The sequence below is a fragment of the Stenella coeruleoalba genome (assembly GCF_951394435.1).
Source record: "Stenella coeruleoalba genome assembly, chromosome: 4".
In the NCBI taxonomy this organism is placed as follows: domain Eukaryota; kingdom Metazoa; phylum Chordata; class Mammalia; order Artiodactyla; family Delphinidae; genus Stenella; species Stenella coeruleoalba.
This window is the reverse complement of record NC_137149.1, coordinates 31,505,074-31,528,461: the sequence shown is the minus strand read 5'-3', so window position 1 is coordinate 31,528,461 and position 23,388 is coordinate 31,505,074. Positions and strand designations below refer to the sequence as shown.

The 23,388-nt window shown below is 43.9% G+C and overlaps 1 protein-coding gene across 2 annotated transcripts in view; it reads left to right on the top strand.

Annotated features, from left to right (window-relative positions):
- The first annotated feature begins 3,963 nt into the window (after positions 1–3,963).
- The window catches only part of HADH (hydroxyacyl-CoA dehydrogenase), a 47,697-nt gene continuing 28,272 nt past the window's right edge, over positions 3,964–23,388 (top strand). For both annotated transcript variants that reach the window (XM_079920324.1, XM_079920323.1), the window contains exon 1: positions 3,964–4,215. In XM_079920324.1, coding sequence (XP_079776450.1) covers positions 4,084–4,215 — 132 coding nt within the window. In that variant the 5' untranslated portion in view covers positions 3,964–4,083. The remainder of the gene's footprint in view (positions 4,216–23,388) is intronic.

Genomic DNA, 23,388 nt, shown 5'->3' with positions numbered 1-23,388 from the left:
GGTACATATATACAGTGGAATACTACTCAGCCATAAAAAGAACGAAATAATTCATTTGCAGCAACATGGATGCAACTAGAGATTATCATACTAAATGAAGTAAGTCAGAAAGAGAAAGACAAATACCATATGATATCACTTATATGTGGAATCTAAAATATGGCACAAATGAACCTATCTATGAAACAGAAAAAGAATCATGGACATAGACAACAGACTGGTGGTTGTCAAGGGGGAGGGGGTTGGGGGAGGGATGGAGTGGGAGGTTGGGGTTAGCAGATGTCAGCTATTATATATGGAATGCATAAACAAGGTCCTACTGTATAGCCCAGAGAACTATATTTAATATTCCATGATAAACCATCATGGAAAAGAATATTTAAAAAAAGAATGTGTGTGTGTGTGTGTGTGTGTATATATATATATATATATGTATAACTGAATCACTTCACTGTATAGCAGTAATTAACACTGTAAATCAGCTATACTTCAATAAAAAAATAATAAATAGATAAATACCTGGCTCTGAAAATGTCTGAGAATTAGTCAAAATATATTTTAGCCTTCAACTAATTTATAGATACTAGGATCTTTATAAAAGATGATTTCTAATTTATAAGTTAGGAAATCAACTTGGTTCTTTGTGGCTAGGATTTAAGGTACTTGAGAAGGAGTAGAAGGAAATAGGTGAGTTTAAAGTGTTGGCACCAGGACTTAGAAGTTTGGTCTTTATCCTGTGAATAAAATTTTTAAAAGGAGAGTGCAGTGACCCAGTTTATAACTTGAGAAATCAGTCTGAGAAGAATGTGAAGTATGAACTGGGTCAAAGAGACATTAGTTACAGTAAGGCACTTCAGGAATGGGCTCAGTCTCTACAAAGGAGACAAGGGCTTGGATAAAATGCTGATAAATAGGGATAGAGATAAGAGGGGGAAATGAGGGAGGAAGCCTGTATGCTCCTAAGGTGGCATCAATCACATCTGATCGAGTGAATGGGGATATGGTGGTGAGGGGGAAGGAAAATGCCCTTGGTTGTGTGTCATCGTGAACTGACAATGAATGCAAGAGGAGGTGAAAGGTATTGTGGGAAGTGAGAAATAATAGGTTCAAATTTTGATAAGTTACATTTGAAGTAGCTGAGGGATTTCCAAATAGAGGTGATCAGTAGACGATTATAAATGGATGTTTGTGTTTGAGAAGCATGAGTCCACATGCTAGAAATCAGGAAGGAATAAAACACATGGTTCTATAAAGTCTTCAGGTGTAAATGTTGGGACTCACTGTGTGAAACTTAACAGTTCTGGGGCTTATTGGTAGGAATGTCTAAATACATTAATCTGCTTAACCTTAATGATAACCTTAGTAGGACAGTTAAAGCTCCAAATCTAGACATGTATGTTTACTGGAGACCACTCCCCAATTTTTTTTCCCCTCTAGCAACAGCAGCACTTTCTAAAGAGTATGAAATTATGAAAGGAATGGGAGCCTTGAGGTCAGAATGGATTCAAATCTGAGCTTGGTCAGTTATTGGGTGAGTTACATTTAATAAATGACTTAATCGCTCAGAGCCTCAGTTTCTTCACCTTTAGAAGAAGATAGCAGTGGTAACCTTAGGGTTGCTATAAAGAGAGGCAAAACAGCATAGTGGCCAAGAACATGAGCCCTGAAAACAGACTGTCCTGAGTTTGAATTCTGCCTGTGCTATTCATTAGCTGTGTGACCTTGGCTAAGTTTCTGGACTTCTCTGGGCCTGTTTCCTTACCTGTAAAAAAGGGGTACCCTTTGCTGTTTTTGAGTTGGTCAGTGACCAGTGTCACGCTTCCCAGTGCACCACTCCTGCAGAGAGAAACGAAGCACCTCCCCAAGAACAGGGTGAAGGTGCAAGTCGGGGACCACAGAAATTATTATTGGGTGCCTGAAAGTTCAAGGCCACACTTGGGAAAAGACTTGCAGTTCTGGCAAAAGAAGAATGATTCTATTGTAACTGTCATCTGATCAGGACTGGGCAGGAATAGAGGCCGGGGTGGCCTTCCTGGTTCAGAAGAGTGTAAATGAGGGTTAGACTCTCAGTATGAAACAGCTGGAAAGATACCTGTCCAGCCCTTTTCTTTTTTTTTTTTTTAACATCTTTATTGGAGTATAATTGCTTTACAATGGTGTGTTAGTTTCTGCTGTATAACAAAGTGAATCAGCTATGCATGTACATGTATCCCCACATCTCCTCCCTCTTGGCATCCTCCCTATCCCACCCCTCTAGGTGGACACAAAGCACCGAGGTGATCTCCCTGTGCTATGCGGCTGCTTGCCACTAGCTATCTATTTTACATTTGGTAATGTATATATGTCCATGCCACTCTATCACTTCGTCCCAGCTTACCCTTCCCAGCCCTTTCTTTTGAAAGACAAGGACGCTGGAGCCCAGGGAGGTTGTCTGCAGACCATTATACTGCAAACCAGTGACAGACAGGACTCCTGACTCTCACTTCATTGCTCCTTTCTTCACATCACACCTTTACATAATACAGATGGCCTCAGATCTGAGAACTGCTAAAAGATACTGCAGTGGTTATTCTTTCTGTTCTGAGGAAAACAAATCAGAGATCTGAAAACATAGCAAATACTCAGGCATTATGTTTTACATTATACACATTAAAAAAATACATATTGTGACGACACTATAATCAGAATGTTTGGCCTTGCATTAAACACAACTTGTAAATGAGAATGAAAAGTTAAAATCCACCGAAAGAATCATCTGTGCATCTTCCTAATCTACTGTCCTAGCTTCACCTCTAACAATACCTAATTCCTCACCCTTTTCCTGTGGCAATATTTTTTTTACGTTTCTACCTTTGCATGTGCTGCTTCCTGTGCCTAGAAGCCTCTTTTCTTCATAAATTGACTCATTTGTTCAAGTTACTAGGTTCTCCGTGTAATCTTCCTATTCCAATTCTAGTCCTATTGGTTTTTGCATTTGGTACATTCTAGCACTTAATGGACTTTAATTATTTGGATGTGACAGTGTCTTCAGCCAGTAACGATCTCCTTAGAAACGTCCCAAGCCTTAAGGAGTGCTCAACACCAGCACTTCTCCCACACTTTTACAGAATTAGAAATAAAAATGAGAGGTAAGCAAAGCAACGGTGAACACAGGATTCACTATGTAAGTTACCTGCAATAGGAGGAGGCAGACTTTGGATGGTGAGTCTGTGGGTCCTTATTACATATTTAAAAATAAATAAATTAATAAAAATTCTATATTACTAAGGTACAGTAACTAGAAATTATTTACACGAGGGAGAAGATTGGCCTTTCTATTATTACCGGTTACTCCACAAAGGTTCCTCTTTGACTTTAAACTGTCCACATGTTCCCTGCATTAATAAACATGTAGAGTCGAAATGGGCAATTAAAGGTTAAATTTCTCTTTCCCTTAGTGGGCCTGATTTTTGCATTAGAACTCACGGGTCACTAGACATTTGCTTTGGGTGTGAGCAGTTTGTTTCCTTCCGTTTTTAGCAGGAACAATATGCAGCGGGTTAAAATAATCCCTAGACTTGGTTTATGGTGACACGTACGGAAGGTGCTCATTTTGAGCTTCCTCATCACTACAGCCAAATAACACGTATTTATTCGGCGCCGAGTTATGCACAAGGATCAAAAGGGAGAAGTTAACAAGGCAACACCACGGACTTCCCCTTACAAGGGGCCCGTGGCTTTTGCGAGGAAAGGCTTGCACTGGGTCCGGTACCAGAACGCTAACCACTCAACGGCACACGACCAGCTGCGTCGACAGCCCGGGTAGACCTGCTCTGCAGAGGAGGGCGGCGGCCCGCCCCAGTCCACGTGAGCTTGGACGCCGCGCTCGGACGTTCGAACGCCGTCCCTGCGGCCTCCGCCAATGGGGGAAGCGGGCCTCGAGGCTCCGCCCCCTCCGTCGAATGCGTCACGGCGTCGCCCAGGGCGCGCGGGCCGCGGGGCTCTTGGGCTTCCGCCTCCAGAGGTCTGCTCGCTCTTAGGTGTTGCGTGAGGGGGTGTTCTCCGCCAGGTCTTGTCGCTGTCGCCGCTTTCGCCGTCTGCACCATGGCTTTCGTAACCAGGCAGTTCGTGCGTTCCATGTCCTCCTCGTCCACCGCCTCGGCCTCAGCGAAGAAAATCCTCGTCAAGCATGTGACGGTCATCGGCGGCGGGCTGATGGGCGCCGGCATCGCCCAGGTGGGCAGTCCTCGGGCAGCGCTCCCTACTCGCTTTGCTGCCCCACCCTGACAGGAAAGCGCTGGCGGGCCGCGACCCGGCGGGAGTTGTCAGGCCCGGAGGCCAGCGTTCACGCGAGCCCCGCGGAATTCCCACCCCGACCCTCCCCCGTGCAGTTGAAATGTCTGGGCCTGTTAGTCTGCAGTCCCCCAAAGATCTAGTGTTCTTGGGCCGAGCCTCAGTTTACGGCGGTTGGCTTCCAGAGACCCGCACTGCGATCAGTTTTAATTTTATTAGTTTTTTTATAATTCTGCAGCCGTTGTCAGAGCAGTTTTCTGCTCTCTAAATGGTCTTTTCTCCTCTCCCAGTGTGTGCTTGCTGAGTTACAAAGAAGAATAATAGTCAGCACTTTTGCAGCATTTGGTAACGTTACCTAATCGGCGCTTGTGAGGCGCTGGGACTCCACCAAGTGCTGCGCAAGAAGTCTTTGACCTAGTGCCCTCTGGCGCTGGGTAGAGTGGGAGGGGGAGGCAGAGCGGTTGAGGGCTCTGAAGGAGTCGCTAATCTCAGTGTGCATCTTCAGGACTCCGCGCGGTTCCAACTAAGCTGTCATTCAGGGTCAGTTGTGCAGCTGTTACCTAGGTACTGTGATCTTTGTGTTTTTACTGATTGGGTTTTAGCGTTTATATTCCAACTCGTATTGGGGAACCGTGATTTTCATAGCCTAGCTGATTATATGCTTAGCATGTCGGCCCTTTGTTACTTGTACTGTTGGACGGGAGAGGCATTTATCTAATTTTTCTTAGGGGAGAACTCAAGTTCAGTGGCTATCATGAAGGAGTTTAATTTTTGTAGTGTCTGTTTCCAGCCAAGTCTGTGCTTCTATGCTTGCTTTGTAGAAAAATCTTTTCTTATTATTATATATCTTAAAACTTCCCAGACTGCAGGTTTTTTGCAACATATTAATTTGATTGTGTTTTCTTCTAAAATCTGTATTTCATTAATGTTTTATCCTTCTGACTCCCGTTTCTTCTCAGATCATGTTTTTGGACATATATTGCCCTTTTTATTGTGTACATGCCCTGGCTGCTGGGTTATGGTGTCCCATTAATCTTTATTATACGTGAGATGGGAGAAGTATGTCCTTTTAACATGAAAGTTTATTATACTACGTGATACTTAAAAGAAAGTTTAGGTTGAGTGCATTTGTATCTCCCTGCTCCACCCAAATCTCCCTATGCTGTGAGAGTGAGATTTGTTGTATATCTCACAGGTATACAGGGCAGGTATAAAATACCTCACAGGGCAGGTATAAAATAATGTATTTGTTTAAAAACATCTAAACAACATCTTAGTGACAAGGTATTAGGGCCTTAAGCCCCCAATAACAATATAGGAAATGGGTCCAGAAACTATTGTTGATGGTCCTTTGAAGACATCAGTGGAAGAGGATTAGAAACTAAGTAGAAAGCATCACTTCAACTTTTGTACAAATTCAGGTTGCTCAGTTCTTGGAGTACTGTATCCACTACTGGCCCAAAAAGTGTTATGTTGCACAAAAAGGCACACACGTAACACCTAAAATTATGGGTATGGTGTTGGAGCTTTCATCTGAGAAAGGAGGGAGGAGATTGACAATGATGGGCATTCAGACTTGTGGATCAAATCCTTGAGTAGTTGGACCAGGGTGGCGTGCCTTTTGAAACCTAAGGGGTAAAAAAGAAAGCTATTTACCCCACACATTGGAAATATAATGGAATTGTCATTCAAGAAGTTGATAAGGACCAAAGATTTAAATAGTGGACAATCCTAGGGAACGGTAGTTCTGTCCTTACATAACAAGGTTTAAAAGAGCCTCAGCCGCTGTAGGTGACAGCTTTAATCCTGTGGAGGGGAACCGCACTTTCCTGCATTATATCTCTGTGTGCCACTTTCAGCCAGTTGGTTGGTTTCGGCTGTTTAGCTGATCCATTTTTGCACTCTATCCTGCAGCATGCTGTTCGAGGCAGTACTGCCTCATTCTTCATGCTCCTTGACCTACAGCTTTTGTCACAGGGTAAATCTGTTTTGCTTATTTAGTGCCACAGCTATTAGTTGGTGTGGTTTGACTGTAGATTGGATCCAGTTCACTGTGGGGAATTGGGATGGTCTATGCTGGCTCTGTGCTAACATGGAAAAGTTACTTCTGTGCCTTGCTTTACTAATCTCTGAGGTAGGACTAGCCTCCTGGGAGTATGGAGAGGATTGAATGAAGTAGCACACGTCAAGCACTCAGCACAGTGGCATCTAGTAAGGGCTCACAGAATGTTAGCTGCCTTCAGGGTTATTACCATCATGGTTTTATCCTTGTCCTTTTGTCATTGTCCCCTCATGCCACGCCCATCTCTGATCCTTGCTGCTATGGTCGGCCTGTGATGTTAAGATGGAGAGCACTGGTTGTGATTCTGTTCCATCTTGCTTAATCTTGAAGGCAAATGCCAGTTGTTGACTGCAGTTTGTTCAGGGACCTCTGAAAAGAGGGAAGGCACTTTTTATCCTCCTCAGTAAAGCCTTAAAAACACAAGCACAAAGTAACATCTAAGTTTATGCTACTAATTCACACTTAGCTTCACTCTCCAGAACTCTTTCTGAAGTAGGGTTTTTTTTAATTAAAAAAAAAAAATTGGGGGTGGCACCAGGTCTTAGTTGCTGCAGGCTGACTCCTTAGTTGTGGCTCACGGGCTCCTTAGTTGTGGTACATGTGCTCCTTAGTTGCAGCCAGCAGGTTCCTTAGTTGCAGCTCACGGGCTCCTTAGTTGTGGCATGCATGTGGGATCTAGTTCCCTGACCAGGGATCAAACCCGCGTCCCCTGCATTGGAAGGCAGATTCGTAACCACTGCACCACCAGGGAAGTCCCATGAAGTAGTTTTAATTTTAATCAAGGTGTAGTTCTGTTTACATTTTTAATATTTTAAAAAAATGTATCATTTTTGCCATATGTTCCAGTTCATGCTGAGTAGGATAAAAAAAAACTGAGTAGATTTTGTGGGAGCCTGACACATTTCTCAAGCAATTAAGCAATTTAAGACGAGTGAGGTTTGTGTTTAATTATACGTAGTTGATCAGAGCACAGGCCATTTGTATATTTGTATTCTCTAAGAGTATCTACTTTGCCTGTCATTACTTTTGCTTGTTTTAAATTAAAAAAACAAAAAACAAAAACTGTGGTTAATATTTAAGTAAGGTTAACTTGTTGTGTGTGTTTGCCCATTATTCTGACTTGGGTCTGATTGCCAGTTTATCTTCAGCTGGATACTTAGGCCAGCAAAGAAGCTTCCAGCAGTAATTGACCCTTGAGTGGGGGACAGGTTGGTTTTTGCTTTGTAAAGAAGGGAAAAAAGGAAGAAGTTATTAGCTGTGCATCTCTTCAATTTATAGAATGAGTCAGAGCTTTGCTTCTTGCATTGCCTTTTTTTCATATGAGGAGCCCAGAGAGCTTATAGCTTTTGTTAATTTACTAGTGAGAAGCCAGTGGGCTTTCTGGGAATGGCATTTTAGGGGCTGGATTTCTTGGCTCTCTGGTAACAGCCTTCCTTTTAGTGCACTATACTTCTTTGAGGAAATGAGAGTTTGCATCTAGAAGGAGGTTGGAGCTGAGTTCACACCGAAAGCTTTTTTATTTGTTCTTCTTAAAGAGCAAAAAGTGCACCTTTTTTCTGGGGAGAGCTCCTTAGGCTATTAAAACAAGGGGAGGGGTATTCTAAACTACAAGTACACGTTTCCCTGACATTTGTAGTACTCTGCGATGCTTGGTGAGGACTCAAGTGGATAGGAAGTCTTCTCCCCAGCCTCTGCATTTGTTTGCCCATCTCCTTTTTCCTGCCCCCAACTCTGAACTTTCTGATGCTGAGTAGAAGAATGATCAGAGTTGCTTTGTGTTGTTTAGCTTTATTCTTTTCTGTCGCTACAGTGAGTATGCCTCTGTTGAAGTTTGTTTGAAAACAGTGCAGTGGCCTAGGAGAAGTTTTAGGAGCACAGGAGGTTGGCACAGTCACGTGGCTGTAAGCTCTCATTTTGACTCAGAGTTCTTTATGGAGGGAATAGTTGTGTTTTGTTTTGTTTCTTTTATTTTTGGCTGTGTTGGGTCTTCATTGCTATGCGCAGGCTTTCTCTAGTTGCAGGAAGCAGGGGCTTCTCTTGTTGACGAGCACAGGCTCTAGGCATGTGGGCTTCAGTAGTGTGGCACGCGGGCTCTAGAGCACAGGCTCAGTAGTTATGGTGCACGGGCTTAGCTGCTCCACGGCATGTGGGACCTTCACGGACCAGGGCTTGAACCCGTGTCCCCTGCATTGGCAGGTGGATTCTTAACCACTGCGCCACCAGGGAAGTCCCATGGAGGGAATAGTTTTATTCCCAGGTGTTAACTTTGTCCTCAAGGGTACGGGGTGTGTGTTTGTTGTGAAGTTCTTCCCTCATTTACTGTGTTGTTGCTCATTTCTTTATTGGGCTGTTCTCTGATATCCATGATGTACTAGGACAGTAAAATCAGCTTCTGTCAGCATGTTAGTCTTTGGACTTGGGGTGTGGCTGTAGATGCTGTAGAAGAGGTAGGGCTGACGGGCAGAAAAATGAATGCCGTAGAATATGTTTGGATATTGTAGAGCAGAAACGGTACCTCAGTCAGGTTTTGGGTTTTCTCTGCCGTTTCCTAGATCCGCCTCATTGTTATCTGCCCCTTTCTTGAGTTTCTCATTTCCTTTCCTCCTCCTTCTCTCTTCTCCCCATATCTGCCTTAGGCACATACCTCACTGCCTAGCTCTCCTGGGACCACAGGAAGATAATGCTGCTGCTTTCTGTTCTCTATCTCCCTCTAGGTTATGCTGACTATGTGATAGTTTCCGCTCAGTGGTGGTCTAATGCCTGAAAGTGAGCAGGCTGTAAGGTGCCTGCTGGAGTTTGGATCCCAGCCCTTCCTCTCCTGGCTGTGGAATCTTGGGCGAGTCTCTTAACCCCTCTCTGCTTCTTCCCTTATCTACGAAATAATACTTAGTGTTCTGAGAGTTCTATGAGCTAAGTGCTTAGACTGTACTAGTGTTTTCAATGGTAACTGTTCAGTAAATGTTAGCTGCCTTTATGTAGCTCCGTCAGCTGTAATCTGGTGATGACTTCTCTTATTTTAGATTCTCTTAACTGTCTTTGAAGATATGATAGGGAGCTATGGAGAGTTCAAACAGTTCTAAAGATTTTAAGACTAATTGTGTGGGCTGTTGAGAGAGATAATCTTAGTGCTTTGTTCACTTGTATTTGGGTATTACAGTAAGTTCATAGTCATAAAGCATTTGCAACAGAGCCTGACACTTAAAAAACACTCTACAGATGTGACATTTTTTTCTGTTCCAAGCACTTTAATGTCTCTGTCATTTCATGTGACCATTATGATATTCATCCCTGCAGAGATGGCACTTGGGGTCAAGGGTCAGAGGCAGAGCAGGGCCTGGAACTCGGGTCTCTCAACTACTCTTCTGCTTGCTGGAGATCCCTGTGGCTGCAGTGACCACAGTTCTACCTGCACCTTTAGCCTCTGCTGTCTTGTGGGGAGAAGTATGGCTTCCATGGGCAAGGGGATTTTTTGTGGGTATCTGGAATCAGCAGTTATCAGCTTGACCTCTCTTCAGCTCTAGATTCAAAGTTAGAGTCACCTGCTAGTCATCTCCATGCTCTGGTACTATCTTTCTGCCCATAATAGACTCAAATTCACCTGGCAAGACTTCTTTGTTCTCTCCAGCTTTCCCAAAGAGTTTCCTCCCTCTGTGATTGCCATTGTTGATCTTCTAGCCACTTCATGCACTCCAAAGACAGGGTTTCTGTCAGAGTGTCCACCATACAGCAGAAGGCTCTGAGGCTTTCCTCCGAGGAAAACTGTTTCCCCTGTTCTTTACTTTGTAATTCCTAGACCAGGCGTTGATACCTGAATTGTTGAGGAAACATCTTAATTGGTTCATTTCAGCAGAATCTAATAGGAAAGAAACACTCATCCTAATAACCATTGCCATATTAATCTTCCGAGAGAGCAGTTTGGAATTGCAGCTCTCTCCTCTACTCAGAAAGTGTGCATCCTGGCAACATCTTTCAGAGATTCTTAAGTATAACTGAGAGTTGGTTGATGCCACTGACATGTCCAGTTATCCCATCTCCTTTCCAGAATTTGTGGGAGATGGGAGTGGAGGGTCCAGGGAGAGAATTTATTTTCTCTACATTACCAAACCCAGATGCTTACTGAATTTAAAAAAAAATTGTGTATTTAACAGGCTCACTTAAAAATTGAGGCACATTTCCTTGGCTTTTTAGAAATGCTATTTAAAATATAAAAATCTCAGTTAAAAAAAGAGGCCAGCCAATGAACTTAACTGTTTTAAGTACAAACCACCTATCTGTGGTGGTGGTCGAAAGCCTCAATGGAATGCCTTTTTCTGATTGTTGAAGTTTGTGAAGATAGCTTGTGTTGATGGCAGAGTTCACGGCATTGCACAGAGACAGTCATAAACCCCGACTTGTCAGCTCTGAGAGATGCAACTGATTTATGACTTTTTTCCTCCCTGGATCAAATCATGAGAACCAAGGGCAGGCCTAGATGCAAAGGCACAGCAGCCTCCGGGGCGCAGCAGCCTCATGGGGAGCAGCGACTCCGTGTACTTATTCTGGGCCAAACACTTACTCTGAGGATCGAGAAGTCAGAATTTGCGTTTGGCAGATGGTACATACAACTTTGCCGTTTTTCAGAGAGAATGTAATGTTGATGAAATGCAGCCCTCCTGTAGTGTAGGGGCACATGGAACATCTCACTGGACCAGTTGATGTAATTCTCACAAATTCTCCACTCAAATTACACTTCAGAGAAGGGGCTTCAAATCTGGTGGTATGTTTGCAAAAATAGAAAAATCCAGCAAGCTTCTGCTTGGCATGCTTCCTTGGCCCTGTGGCTGGAGTACTCAGGGGCTTTGACAAGTGTGCTGTTCACTGGACCTATTTTTACAGCTCTGAGCACCCTTGTCCAAAAATATTTCTCTCTGGCTAAGCCTGCTTTCCACCAAGGCTAGAGAAGTCATAGAGCTGAGGACATAGCCTTCAAATAAAATTTTTTCCATTGCAGACTGCTTGTCCTCAAGGTCTTACAGTGTAGGTCACTATCACATAAAACAGGAGTTCTCAGTGGGTTGATTCAGATTATTGGCACTCAGATTAAAGTGCCAGGGAGAGTCCTCCTTATTTATTGAAAAAATAACATGTCTATGGGAGGAGGGAAAAAGACCTCTTTATTTTTGTGATCCACTCTTCCACTACCATCTCCTCAGAAAGCTAGGGATAATTTATCACTGAATAATTTGAGAAGAATGAGTGTGATTGATTTCCTTGCAAACAAGACACATGAAATTCTTTTCTAAGTAAGAAAAAATTCAATAATTAATTAAAATCAAATCAGGTGTGAATCATCAATATCACTCTTATCAACAAACAATGCTGATAAGCTGGTACAAACCACCCCAAAACTTTAGACTTCAGTTTACAAAGCAACACTATAAATCAGTAGGTTTCATGCCTTGACCAGGGGTCATTGTGGTGCAGGAACTTCAGCAAAACAACTCAGGCTAATTCTAGACCTGCTGGAATTAACCGGCACAGCACTGTTGCTGTGAAGAGTCATGGTCCTGTCTTTTGACATACATGTGTGGACATATCTCTTGGGTGAAATCACAATTTCAGTTTCAATTACAGTCTTGCTGGATTACAAGATATGAATATATTTGACTTCAGTAGATAATGCCAAACATTTTTCCAAAGTGGTTATACCAGTTTACAGTTTTGCCTTCAGGGTATGAAGATTCTCTTTGCTCTATAGGATTATATTGTTCCTTTCAAGTTTAGTCATTCTGGTGGGTGTAGTGACATTTCATTGTATTTTTATTAGAATTCCCTGCTTACGATACTAGTGAGGTGAACCTCTTTTCACATGTTTATTGGCCATATAGATATATTCTTGTGTAATATGCTATTAAATTTCATTCCTGTTTAGCTCTCATGTTGTCCTTTTTTTTCCTAATGGATTTTTAGGAAATGTTTATAGATTCTGATTATGAATTCTTATATTCATATTTCAGATATCTTCAGTTCCCTGCATTGACTTTTAATTTTCTTTGTGGTTACCATGAGGCTTACATACAGCAACTTGTACAGTCTATTTTAATTTAATAACGACTTAAATTTGATCCCATTCTAAAGCTCAACATTAATACCCTCCTGCCATTTAATGTTTTTGATGTCACATTTTACACCTTTTTATCTTGTATATCCCTTAACTAATTATTATAATCATAGTTACTTTTACGACTTTTGTCTTTTAATATTCATGCTAGCTTTATAAATGATTAATCTACCTTTACTATATATTTACCTTTCCAGTGAGATTTATTCTTTCATATGTGTTCTTGTTACTAATTAGTGCCCTTTCTTTTCAGCTTAAAGTCCCTTTAACATTTCTTGTAAGGCTGGTTTAGTAGTGATGAACTCTTTCACTCTGAGCAATAACTTTGCCAGGTAGAGTATTCTTGGTTGGAAGTTTTTTTCTTTCAGGACTCTGAATGTATTGTGCCACTCCCTTCTAACATACAGAGATTCTGCTGTTGGTCTTACTGGGGGTTCCCTTGTGTGTAGCAAGTTGTTTTTCTCTTGATGCTTTTAATATTTTCTCCTTGTCTTTTTTTTTTTTTTATTCAACACCCATTTATTCTCTAGTTCTGCCCACTATGGATGGAGACACCCTCCTTGAAAAGGTGTTAAATCCTTCGTTCACTTTAGCACCTTGTGCTGAAAACACGTGTTCCAAGGTTTTAACTATGAGATCCACATTCTTAAAGCATTAATTCTTAAACCTCATCTAGATTTCTCCCCCTTGGTTGTGGGGAGATGACCCAAACACAGCGAAGAACAGCTCAGGACTGTGGGCTCTGCTCGCCCAGAAGACCTTGCAGTTCCCCTGACCACCCGGCTGGAGCCAGGATTAGGGCCCTGAGACGAGGGGTGCCTGCTGGGCTGCCACCACCACCACTGGCCCCAACTCCTGTCCTCTTCACTGGCTTGCTGTCACCTTTAGTTTCCCTGGAGTTTGGGGATTCCAGACCGTCTCTGCTCACACTTCTGTATCACGCCTGCTGCCTCAGCACTGCTGATCCACACCAAGGGGGAAAGCACACAGAACTGCTTTTCAACACACCAACGTTCCACACAAAAGTTATTTGATAAGCCTGCAGGTTCTTTTTCATCAGAAGACATTCCCAAGGCCATGACTTCCCTGGCTCTCCACTGCCCTTGCCGGCAGACTGGGTGTGCGTGGACTCCGTGCTGTGAGTCAGGCACACACCCCCCGGCTCCACTCCGGTGCACTGTCCTGCAGAACTGAGGATGGTGTCCTGGCCTCATCAGCAGGATCTGTCCTGAAGCCAGTCCTAGAGTGACAAGAGCCACACCTGCAGATCTATTCCACTGACCAGCTGCACAGGACCGAGCTGGGCCCACGGACCTGAGAAATGGAATCCAATCCGTGAATCACCCCCAAACCATATTTTCTATAGCAGGTTTTGTCAGCCTTGGCCCTATCAGCATTTGGGACCCTGTAGCTTTACTATGGAGCTGTCCTGGGCACCACAGGACATGTAGTTACAGCCCTGGCCCCCACCAACTAGATGCCAGCAGCACCGCTACCCCTTTCCTGCCCTGCACATTGCCATGTGCCCTGGGAGGGGGACAAACTGCCCCTAGTCGAGAGCCACTGACCTACAGCTTTTGTTCAGCCCTCCAACTTAAACATTTCGGGAAATAGCAAAATGCACTCTCCACCCGCAAGGAGACCAGGACGCCCCTGGTTTGGATGATCATTTTATAGGGTTACATTTGGCCCATCGCGGGGCTCCACACAGGGGCCCCACTTCTGCCTCATCAACAGGACAAATGCCAGGAGCGAACCTCTGGCCTTCCTTCCAGAGTGACACGTCTCAGGGTCCTCAGAGCACGAGTGCTTGTGGACCAGGTGGCTCTGGGCCCCCCCTGCCCCCACCTAGGACCCTGCTCTGAACAGGGCCTGGAGGCCCTACAGGGCCTTGATACCAGCTCAGCGGCCCTCAGCCAGGGATGCATGTCACACTTGCCCAAGGATTCCTAAAAAGTCCTCGCCAGACAGACCAACAGAACAATCATTTCCAATAAGGAGACCCTCTCCTGGTCAATCCCATTGTGCCCAAAGCTTGCCATATGGTTGTACACATATCTCATTTAATTCTCGCGACGAGCCTTATTTTATAAAGAAAAAGAATATCAAAGTGTTCAAGGGCCTGTGCACAGCTCCCACTGCAAGTGCACGTGGAAACAAGGTGCTTTCTCACGCAGCTTTTGGTGGTGTCTGGCTACAAAGCATCCTAAGCGCCCACTCTTCTGAGCACTGAGCGTAGAAGTAGCCGCTTCCTCTCTGCCCCAGCGTCACAGGTGCAGCAGGGCAGCCGCACCCGTGGTGCCAGCAAGTCCGGCATCTGCAGGGCAGCTCTCCTTGTCTTTCACTTTTGACATTTTAATTATAATGTGTCTTGGTGTGGGTCTCTTGGGTTCTTCTTATTTGAAACTCTTTGGCCTTACTGGATCTGGATGTCTGTTTCTTTTCCCCAGGTTAGGGAATTTTTCTGCCATTATTTCTTGGAATAAGTTTTCTCCTTTCTCCCTCTCTTCTCCTTCTAGGACACAGTAACGTGAATGTTAGTATACTTGATGTTGTACAATAAGTCTCTTAAGCTATCTTCACTTTTTTTCATTCTCTTTGTGCTGCTCTGATTGGTTGAGTTTTATGCTTTGTCTTCTAGTTGACTCATTCTTCTGCTCTATCTGTTCTGCTGTTTAACCTCTATAGCTTTTTTTTCAGTTCAGTTATTGTATTCTTTAGCTCTGTGACTTCTGTTTGGTACTTTCTTTATTTTCCATGTCTTTGTTGAAGTTCTCCCTGTGTTCATCTATTCTCCTGCTCAATTTGGTGAACATCTTTATGACCACTACTTTGCACTCTATCAGGTACATTACTTGTCTCTGCTTTGTTACGGTTTTTTCCTGTGGTTTTATCTTGTTCTTTCATTTGGAACATAATCCTCTGTTTCTTCAGTTTGCTTGACTCTAAACGGTAGAAGGAACAATCACGTCTCCCAGCCCTGAAGGAGTGACCTCATGTAGAAGGTGAACCCTGTTGTTCATCCCTGCCTCAGCTCCTGGTTGTCTCCAACCTCTGTGCTTATCCAAGTACGCTGTTATGTTTTTAACAGCTCTTAGTAGTTGAGGATGTGCCAAGTCCTGTTAATGTCCCAAAGGGAAAAATCTCAACATCTAGATTCAGGCCACCTGGAAGCCAGGCCCTCAGGCATCAGCTTTTAGAAGTAATTAGATACATACAGTCCTTGGAACCTTAGGCATTAAGCCCCTCTGGCCACCAGAGCCAGGTGATCTGGAAGTGTTCCCTGAGTGGCAGCCACAGAAATTAGGGCACCGGATGAGTGTATAAGCTCTTTTCTGGTAGCCCTTTAAGAACTTTCTCTGTTGGTTACAGTCCTGTGGGAACCACAAACATAAACCCCACTGACCACCAGAGCCAGGCGATGTAGAGGTGTCCCCTGGCAGTAGTAGCAAAAAGTGGGGTGCCAGATGGGTATGAGCTCCTTTCTGGGTGACACTAATTATTACAGTCCTACGGGGCCAGGAACGCAAACTCACCTAGCCTCCAGAGGCAGGCAATCAAGAGGCACTGCTTAGCAGCGGCCGCAAAAATTGGGGCACCAGACACGTGCAGAAGTTTCCCACCAGGAGACACTGGTGCTCTGGAGAATGGCACAGGGAGAGCGCAGAGGTGGTGCCTACCGGTCTCCATACCTGGAGAGTGTTACAGCCGGCTTCTAGATGTGTGTGTGAAATTAGATGCCTGCCCTTCAGGCTGACGCTTTAATATAAGCAGGTCAGCTTCCTTTATTTTAAGTCTGGTGTGATCAGCTGCCTCTGAGCTGGGCCCTGGGGTGTGTGAACCCGAGCACGTGAGCCTTTTAAGAGTGGCTTCTCAGATTGCTAGAGTCTTGTGGGTCTTGGGACATGAACCTTGTTGGTTTTCAAAGCCAGAAATTTTGGAGGGTCATCTCAAGTGTATGACCCAAAAGTTGGGATGCCTGATGTGGGTGCAAGCCCCTTGCTCTTCAGGGAGAAGCTCCAGGTTCCAAGGTCCCTCCCTGCATGGGGTTTATGATGAGATTGTATCCCAGCCTCTCCTACCTACCTTGTGGTTTTCTTCTCTTTTGCCTGACGTGTAGTCATCACTCAGCCCCTCTTTAGGTTTTTTTAAAGAGGAAATTGTTCCATATGTAGTTGTAGACTCAGCGTGTCTATGGGAGGACGTGAGTTCAGGATCTTCCTACTGTACTGTCTTGAACTGGAACGCCAGTATAGTTATTTTCACATTATGAGGGGAGGCCCTAGGCAACCCTATGAAGAGAGCCTTGGACCTTCAGGAGACCTAATCTCATCTTGGCTTTTCCCAGCAGATGTATTTATTCAGTCAACATTTCCTGAGGGCCCACCCCAGCCATGCAGGGTCTATTCAGCCGACAAAGATAGAATGACATTTAGTCAGAATCCAGGAGTCGGGGAGACAGCACTTAAACGGGTGATCATCACACACCATGATGGGTGGATGGTAAGGGTATGCAGGGGTATTACTGGAACACAGATGCTGTGCCTGGGACGAAGAGGATCTTGGGGTGGGGATGCTTAGTATCTGGAAGTGATACTCAGGCTTAGTTAATAAGGGGAAGTTGGGGAGGAGGCATGGGCAGTACAAAGTCCTGGAGGTGAGAGGCAGTAGTAGCAGGTGTGGGCAACTACGAGCCTTGTGGTGGTGTTAGAGTCTCAGGCGACGGTGAACAGCATGTCTGGAGAGGAGGTGGGTCACTTTCCTGGAGGGCCTTGCATGCCATGTGTAAGAACTTTTATTCTGTGGTCATGGGAGCCACTGAAAAGTTTAATGGAGTTAGTAATGTAGACGGAAGTGCCTTTTACAGAATTATGTTTTGGATAGAACACTTTAGTGCCTGTATGTGATCTTAGGTGAATAATTTTTTTGCTTTAGTTAATGTTTCTTTCTCAGTAAAATGAAGGTGTTGTGTTGGATTAAAGGTTTTGTGTGTGTGTGGTAAAAAATACATAAAGTAAGACATCATTTTGACCATTTAAAAATGTACAGTTCAGTGGCATTTAAGTGCATGCCTGTTAAGTAATAACTCCCCATCTCCCCTTCCCCCAGCCCCCGGCAGCCATTGCTTTACTTTTCGGTCTCTGAATTTGACTGTGTTCTAGATACTACCTGTAGGAGGAATCCTACAGTATTTGTCCTTTTGTGACTGCCTTATTTCACCTAAAAATCTTAAAGGTTCATTTGTGTTGTAGCATGTGTCAGAATTTCTTTCCTTTTTAGGGAATAATATTGCATTGGAATATTTTTAATGGCATCATATTCCATTGCATGTCCACACTACCTTTTGTTTTTCCATTCATCCATTGATGGACACTTGGGCTGCTTCCACCTTTTGGTTATTGTGAATAATGCTTCTATGAACATGGTCTGCAACTGTGTTACAGTTGTAACTGTGTTACAGTCTTGCTTCAGTTCTTTTGGGTATGTACCCAGAAGTGGAATTGCTGGATAATATGGTAATTATTTTTAATTTTTTGAGGAACTGCCATACCATATTCTACAGTGGCTGTACTGTTTTACCCGTCAGCAGTGTGGAAGGGTTCCAATTTCTCCATATCCTTGCTAACACTTATTTTATGGTTTTGTTTTTGTTTTTGTTTTTTTAATAATAGCCATCCTAACAGATGTGAATAGATCAGAGGTTTTTACACTATGCTCTGACAGACTTTAGGGTTAGGAGTTCAGTGAATCTCCTTGGTGGTTCCCAAAGCCCTCTTCCTTGACCCATGCTTTATGTATTGTTCTTCTGTATACATTCTTAGGAGGAAGGATTTCATGGCTAAAAAGTGTGAAAGCCACCACACTGATCTTCCTGCTCTAAAAATTGAGGATCTTGATCATCTGTAGCTAATAAAGCTGAACAGTAAATACTTTTGCCAGTCTCTGACCTTGCAGTAGTTGAGAAATTAAGGTGCCTCACTTTCTCCCTTCTATGATAGAGAAGAAACATACATTGAAGAGAAACCTGAAGATGAACCTATGTCACATGTCTGTGGTCATCCTTGACCTGGCTCACGCACGTGTCCCTCACAGGATGGACGGACACATCCTGTCCGTCAAAGGGGCTGTGTGTGCCCACAGCCCCTTTGATAAATGGTACAGGACACATTGACATGCTGGAGGAAATTAAGCATAAATCCAGTTTTGAAATTACAGAGGTGGTCATATTACACGGCGGTTGCCCTCCAGTTCCCCTTTTGCCTGGCATCTCCACCAGTGCCAGAAAACGGTTGGACTGCTCACAAAATACCAGGCATTTTTGTGGCATTTTTTTCACTTGGTAATTGACTAAAGGCTCCAGTTATTAACTCTTTTTTTCTTCCTATCCTTTTCAAACTAAGAGTGTGATTTTTCATAATTCTAAAATAACTTGGTTTGTAAAATTTGTTATAAAGAGTTTCTAGTAGCAAAACCAGTCATGATTTCTTGAGAACTTATTCCTAAGATAATTTACAAATTGACGCTTTTAAAAAATACAGCTATTATTCATGCCTTCTTTTCATGAATATTGTGTCCCTTTGTGCCAGGCACTGGGGCAGTTGAAGGTAACATGTGGCTGCTGCTCTTGAATTGCTCACTGTCCAGAGGAAGGAGCACAAGTATGAACAGTTAATTGTCATAAAGGCACAGATCGCCTGCTTATCATATCTGGGATGTCACCTGATACAGATGAAAGTTTTAGTGGTTTAAATACCTTAAGATATGGCTTTTAGACACTTAAGATATAACATTACATATAAGATATATCTTCTTAGGGTGAGGGAAAAGGAACATTAAAAAAGTACATGTTATAAAAAGGCATATGTATACATTACACCACATATATGTATATGAAATTTATATTTACTGGAAATTTTGGTTGGATTGCAGTTAGGAGTGTGCCAGAACCACCCTATGTTGGGATTTGTGGTAACAGCTACTTCAGACTCTGAAGAAGTGGATGATACAGCAGCTCTTTTGAAAAGGTCTCTAGGTATTATTTTGAGTCATCATCAGGAGTTGGTGTTGGTCAGCTTTTTCATGTCTAATTTATCTTTCACATCTGGAATTTCTCCTACATACTCATTGGTTTATGACCTTCATTCTGAAATTTGTGAGATTTTTACAACATGAAATTGTTTATGACCATTTGTTTTATGACCATTTGTTTTTGATTCCTCTGTTGTATTCACATCCTGGGGTTCTGGCTACCGTTACATAACTGAGTGGCCATTGGTAGCTGGTGGCTCTCACCAGCTCCGCACTCTATTTTCTTTCTGTATTTGGAGTCCTGCAGGAAAGACCTGCTGTATCTGTAAATCAGTAGAGGCACAAAGGAGTGACCACCTCTGCTAGAGGTTGGGAGAGCTTTCATTAAAGGAGAGAGGGCCTCTCTTGGATCATGAAGGACGAGTTGGAGTCCCCCAGGCAACAGTGAGGCAGAGGTGCTTTCTGGTGGAGGGAACCTAAGGGCAGGGTCGTGGAGCCATGAAGCAGCGTAAGGGAGAAGTGTGTGGCCGGAGGAGAGCACGGGCTCAGGTCACTGTGCTCTAGGCACCTGGTATTGAGCAGTTATTTATCGGACAACCACCGTGTGCAAGTGATGAGTGCTAGGGGACACAGGGACCAGATCAGTGTCTGCTATCAAGGGATTCAGATCCAAGAGCAGAGATCATTAGACAAAGATCCACGTGACACAGCTGACTTTGGTGTGAAGCAGCATAATAACAGCAGTAAAAGTCTAGGTCTAAGGTTTCAAAACAGAGGAAAGAAGACATTCATTTGGAAAAAGGCTTCATGGAGAGGGTAGCTTTTGAAATGGGCCTTGAATAGTGGATATAATTTCTTTGGACGTAATTAAGGGTTGAGGTTAAGAAAAAAGTGTTGTCCAGCAAATTGTGACCCTCAGGATAGTGGTAGTATTAATGAAGGTCAAGGAGAATTGGTTTTTAGGGTCAAGGTGTTGACTGTAGCTTAGGACAGAATATGCTGGTTTCATACATAGCTGGAATTATGCGAATGATTAAGATTCCAGAAAGAAAGGCTATAAAGACAGAGAAAAAGAATACTGACAGCAGAACCTTGAAGGATACCTTTGTTCAAAAGCTGAGAAGATGGAGAGAATTAATATGGCTAAAAGGAACAGATAAAAAATAGAGGTAAGAAATTGGAGAGTTTCAAAAAGGATGGTTTAGCTGGCAGTGTGTAGGGCTGTGGAAAAGTAGAATATGGAGCCAAAGAACAGGCATTGGCTTTAGCACTTAGAAGACCATTGATAAGTTATCTGTACATTCATACCACAGTACTGGTGGAGGAAGCCTCATCGCTAGGGTTTAGGAATTGCATGGCTCAGGGGGAAAGTGAGAGTGCAAAGTGTAGTGACGAGAGTGACATCTAACAAGCATTGTGCACCTTCTTTGTGCTTGGCATTGGTCTATACGCTTTAAACGCTTTAACTTCTTTAATTTTCACAACAATCTTATGAAATGGGCACTGTTGTTTTCCTTATCACAGATCAGGAAATCATAGATAAAGAGGCTGTATAACTTGTCCAAAGTTATGCAGTAAGTGGCTAAGCCAGGGTTTCAATCTAGGAAGTCCAGTTCTAGAACTCGCACTCCACATACCACTGTGCCCCCCCAGTAATTGAAAGACTTCTGTGGTGAAGCAAAGGCCAGCTTCAGGTGGCTAAGGAAGCTTGTGGGTGTCCCTCCTGCTTTTTAAACATTCTTATTTTTTTAATTAATTAATTTGGTTGTGTTGGGTCTTCATTGCTGCTCACGGGTTTTCTGTAGTTGCATTGAGCGGGGGCTGCTCTTTGTTGTGGTGCTCAGGTTTCTCATTGCAGTGGTTTCTCTTGTGGAGCTCGGGCTTTAGGCATGCGGGCTTCAGTAGTTGTGGCTCGCGGGCTCTAGAGCGCAGGCTCAGTAGTTGTGGTACATGGGCTTAGTTGCTCCGCGGCATGTGGGATCTTCACGGACCAGGGATCGAACCCGTGTCCCCTGCATTGGGCAGGCGGATTCCTAACCACTGTGCCACCAGGGAAGTCCCTAAACATTCTTTTTAAATGAAGAGAGATCCTAGCCTGTTTGTAAAAATGGAAGGACGCAGAAGAGGAAACCTGAAAATGAAAACCAAAAAGGGAACAAGTCGTGAGATCAGAAGATGTAATTTTAAAAGCAAAATAAAGTAATTTACCTTTGGAGTCTGTACCTGGATCCAGCATTAGGCCTTGGACCCTTGCAGAAGGAGGAAGGGGCCTGCCTAGAGTAAAATCGTTAAGCTGTTGTGATATGCTAGGCACAGTCCCTAGTGTATATTAACTCTTAATCCTCTCAACAGCTCTGCTGCCCATTTTTATGGGTGAGGAGACAGCCTCTGGGAGTTAAGGAATTTTTCTGTCTCACAGTTGGCAGACGGGCTCCAGAGTCTGGCCCTTGCCCAGCTCAGAGCTGTCTCAGACTGTTCCCCTCAGACCCAGCCATGCCTTTCGGGGTCAGGAACAGCCAGCACGTGAGCTTGGATACAGGCGGCCCTAGCGTCAAAGCCCCATCACATCCAGACTTTGCTTCCTGTTACAGTGCCTCCCCCAAAGGCTGTTGTGCAGACCAAACGGGGTAATTTATGAGCAGTGAAAGCTCTCTGAGAGCAGGGGATTTGTTTTGTTCCTCACCTTGTCCCAGGGCCTGGAGCAGCCGCGACACGGGGTTGAGCCACGAGGAGGCAGTAGTAGTAAAGGGAACGCACGTAGAGCCGTGCTCAGCACGGGACTCTAAATGGTGCTTGCCCTCCACCCCAGGGGAGTGCGGGTGTTGGCGCGGGGGAGCAAAAGTGCTCACCTCTGAGAGGCCAAAGTTCTCGTCTGTGACCCCTGGTCATTTGGTGGAAAGCGTTTCCTAATAATCTGCATTTTTTTCATCCAAACTATTTGACAGCTTCCCCACTGTCCAGATTGTTTGTATACCCCAGTGCAGTTACTTGGCTTCCAAGAAAAACACAGCACTTCCTGTTCTGTTTTTTCTGGTTTTTGCCTTCAAACCCGCGTGTAGCTGAAGCCATGAATGAAGATCTGACTGCTGGCCATGCCTAAGGTTGCATCAGCTTACTGAGCCAGCCTGGGATGAGAGTCATGCAGCTTTCAGGTTGGACATGGATTGCAGGGGGGCAAGGGACAGGCTGCCTGCATCCTGACTCTATCCCAGTGGTAGCCCGTTTAGACACACAGAGTAGGAGAGGAATATCAGCCCCACTTGGAGTAGATGAATAGAATCAAAGAACATTAGACTCATCCTGTGGAAATGTTATCAGGCATGTAATACATACCAGGCAGTGGGCTAGATGTAGTTTGATCATTTACTTATTCAACAAATATACATTGAGTGCCCACCACAGACCAGGCACTGGGGTTTGCAAAGATGAATAGGACAGGAAGTTGCCCTCAAGATACTGCCAACGTTGTGTCTCTTGGGTATGTCTGCAAGAAATGATTGCAAGGAACTTTAGCATTAGGTTGGGTTACTCTCTACAAGTGGGTAGGATGAAAATAACTGCTTTCTTTGAAATCATTTGAAGCTGTGCTGTAACGGCAGTTTACTGCTATGCAACCAAGAGCTCCACCATGAGATGGAAAATATTTCAAGAATGTAAATTTCTCTTTTTTCACTCGTATTTTCTCTACTCAGTCCGAACCAAATCCACTTTGGGTGTTTTGTTTGTTTGTTTGTTTGGCTGTGCCGCACAGCTTGCGGGATCTTAGTGTCCTGACCAGGGATTGAACCCAGGCTACGGTAGTGAAAGTGTCAAGTCCTAACCACTGGACCACCAGGGAACTCCCCACTAACCATATCCACTTTGGGTTTAAACCAGAATGTCCTTCTCTAACTATATTTGTGGAATGACTCTACCATAAGATTTC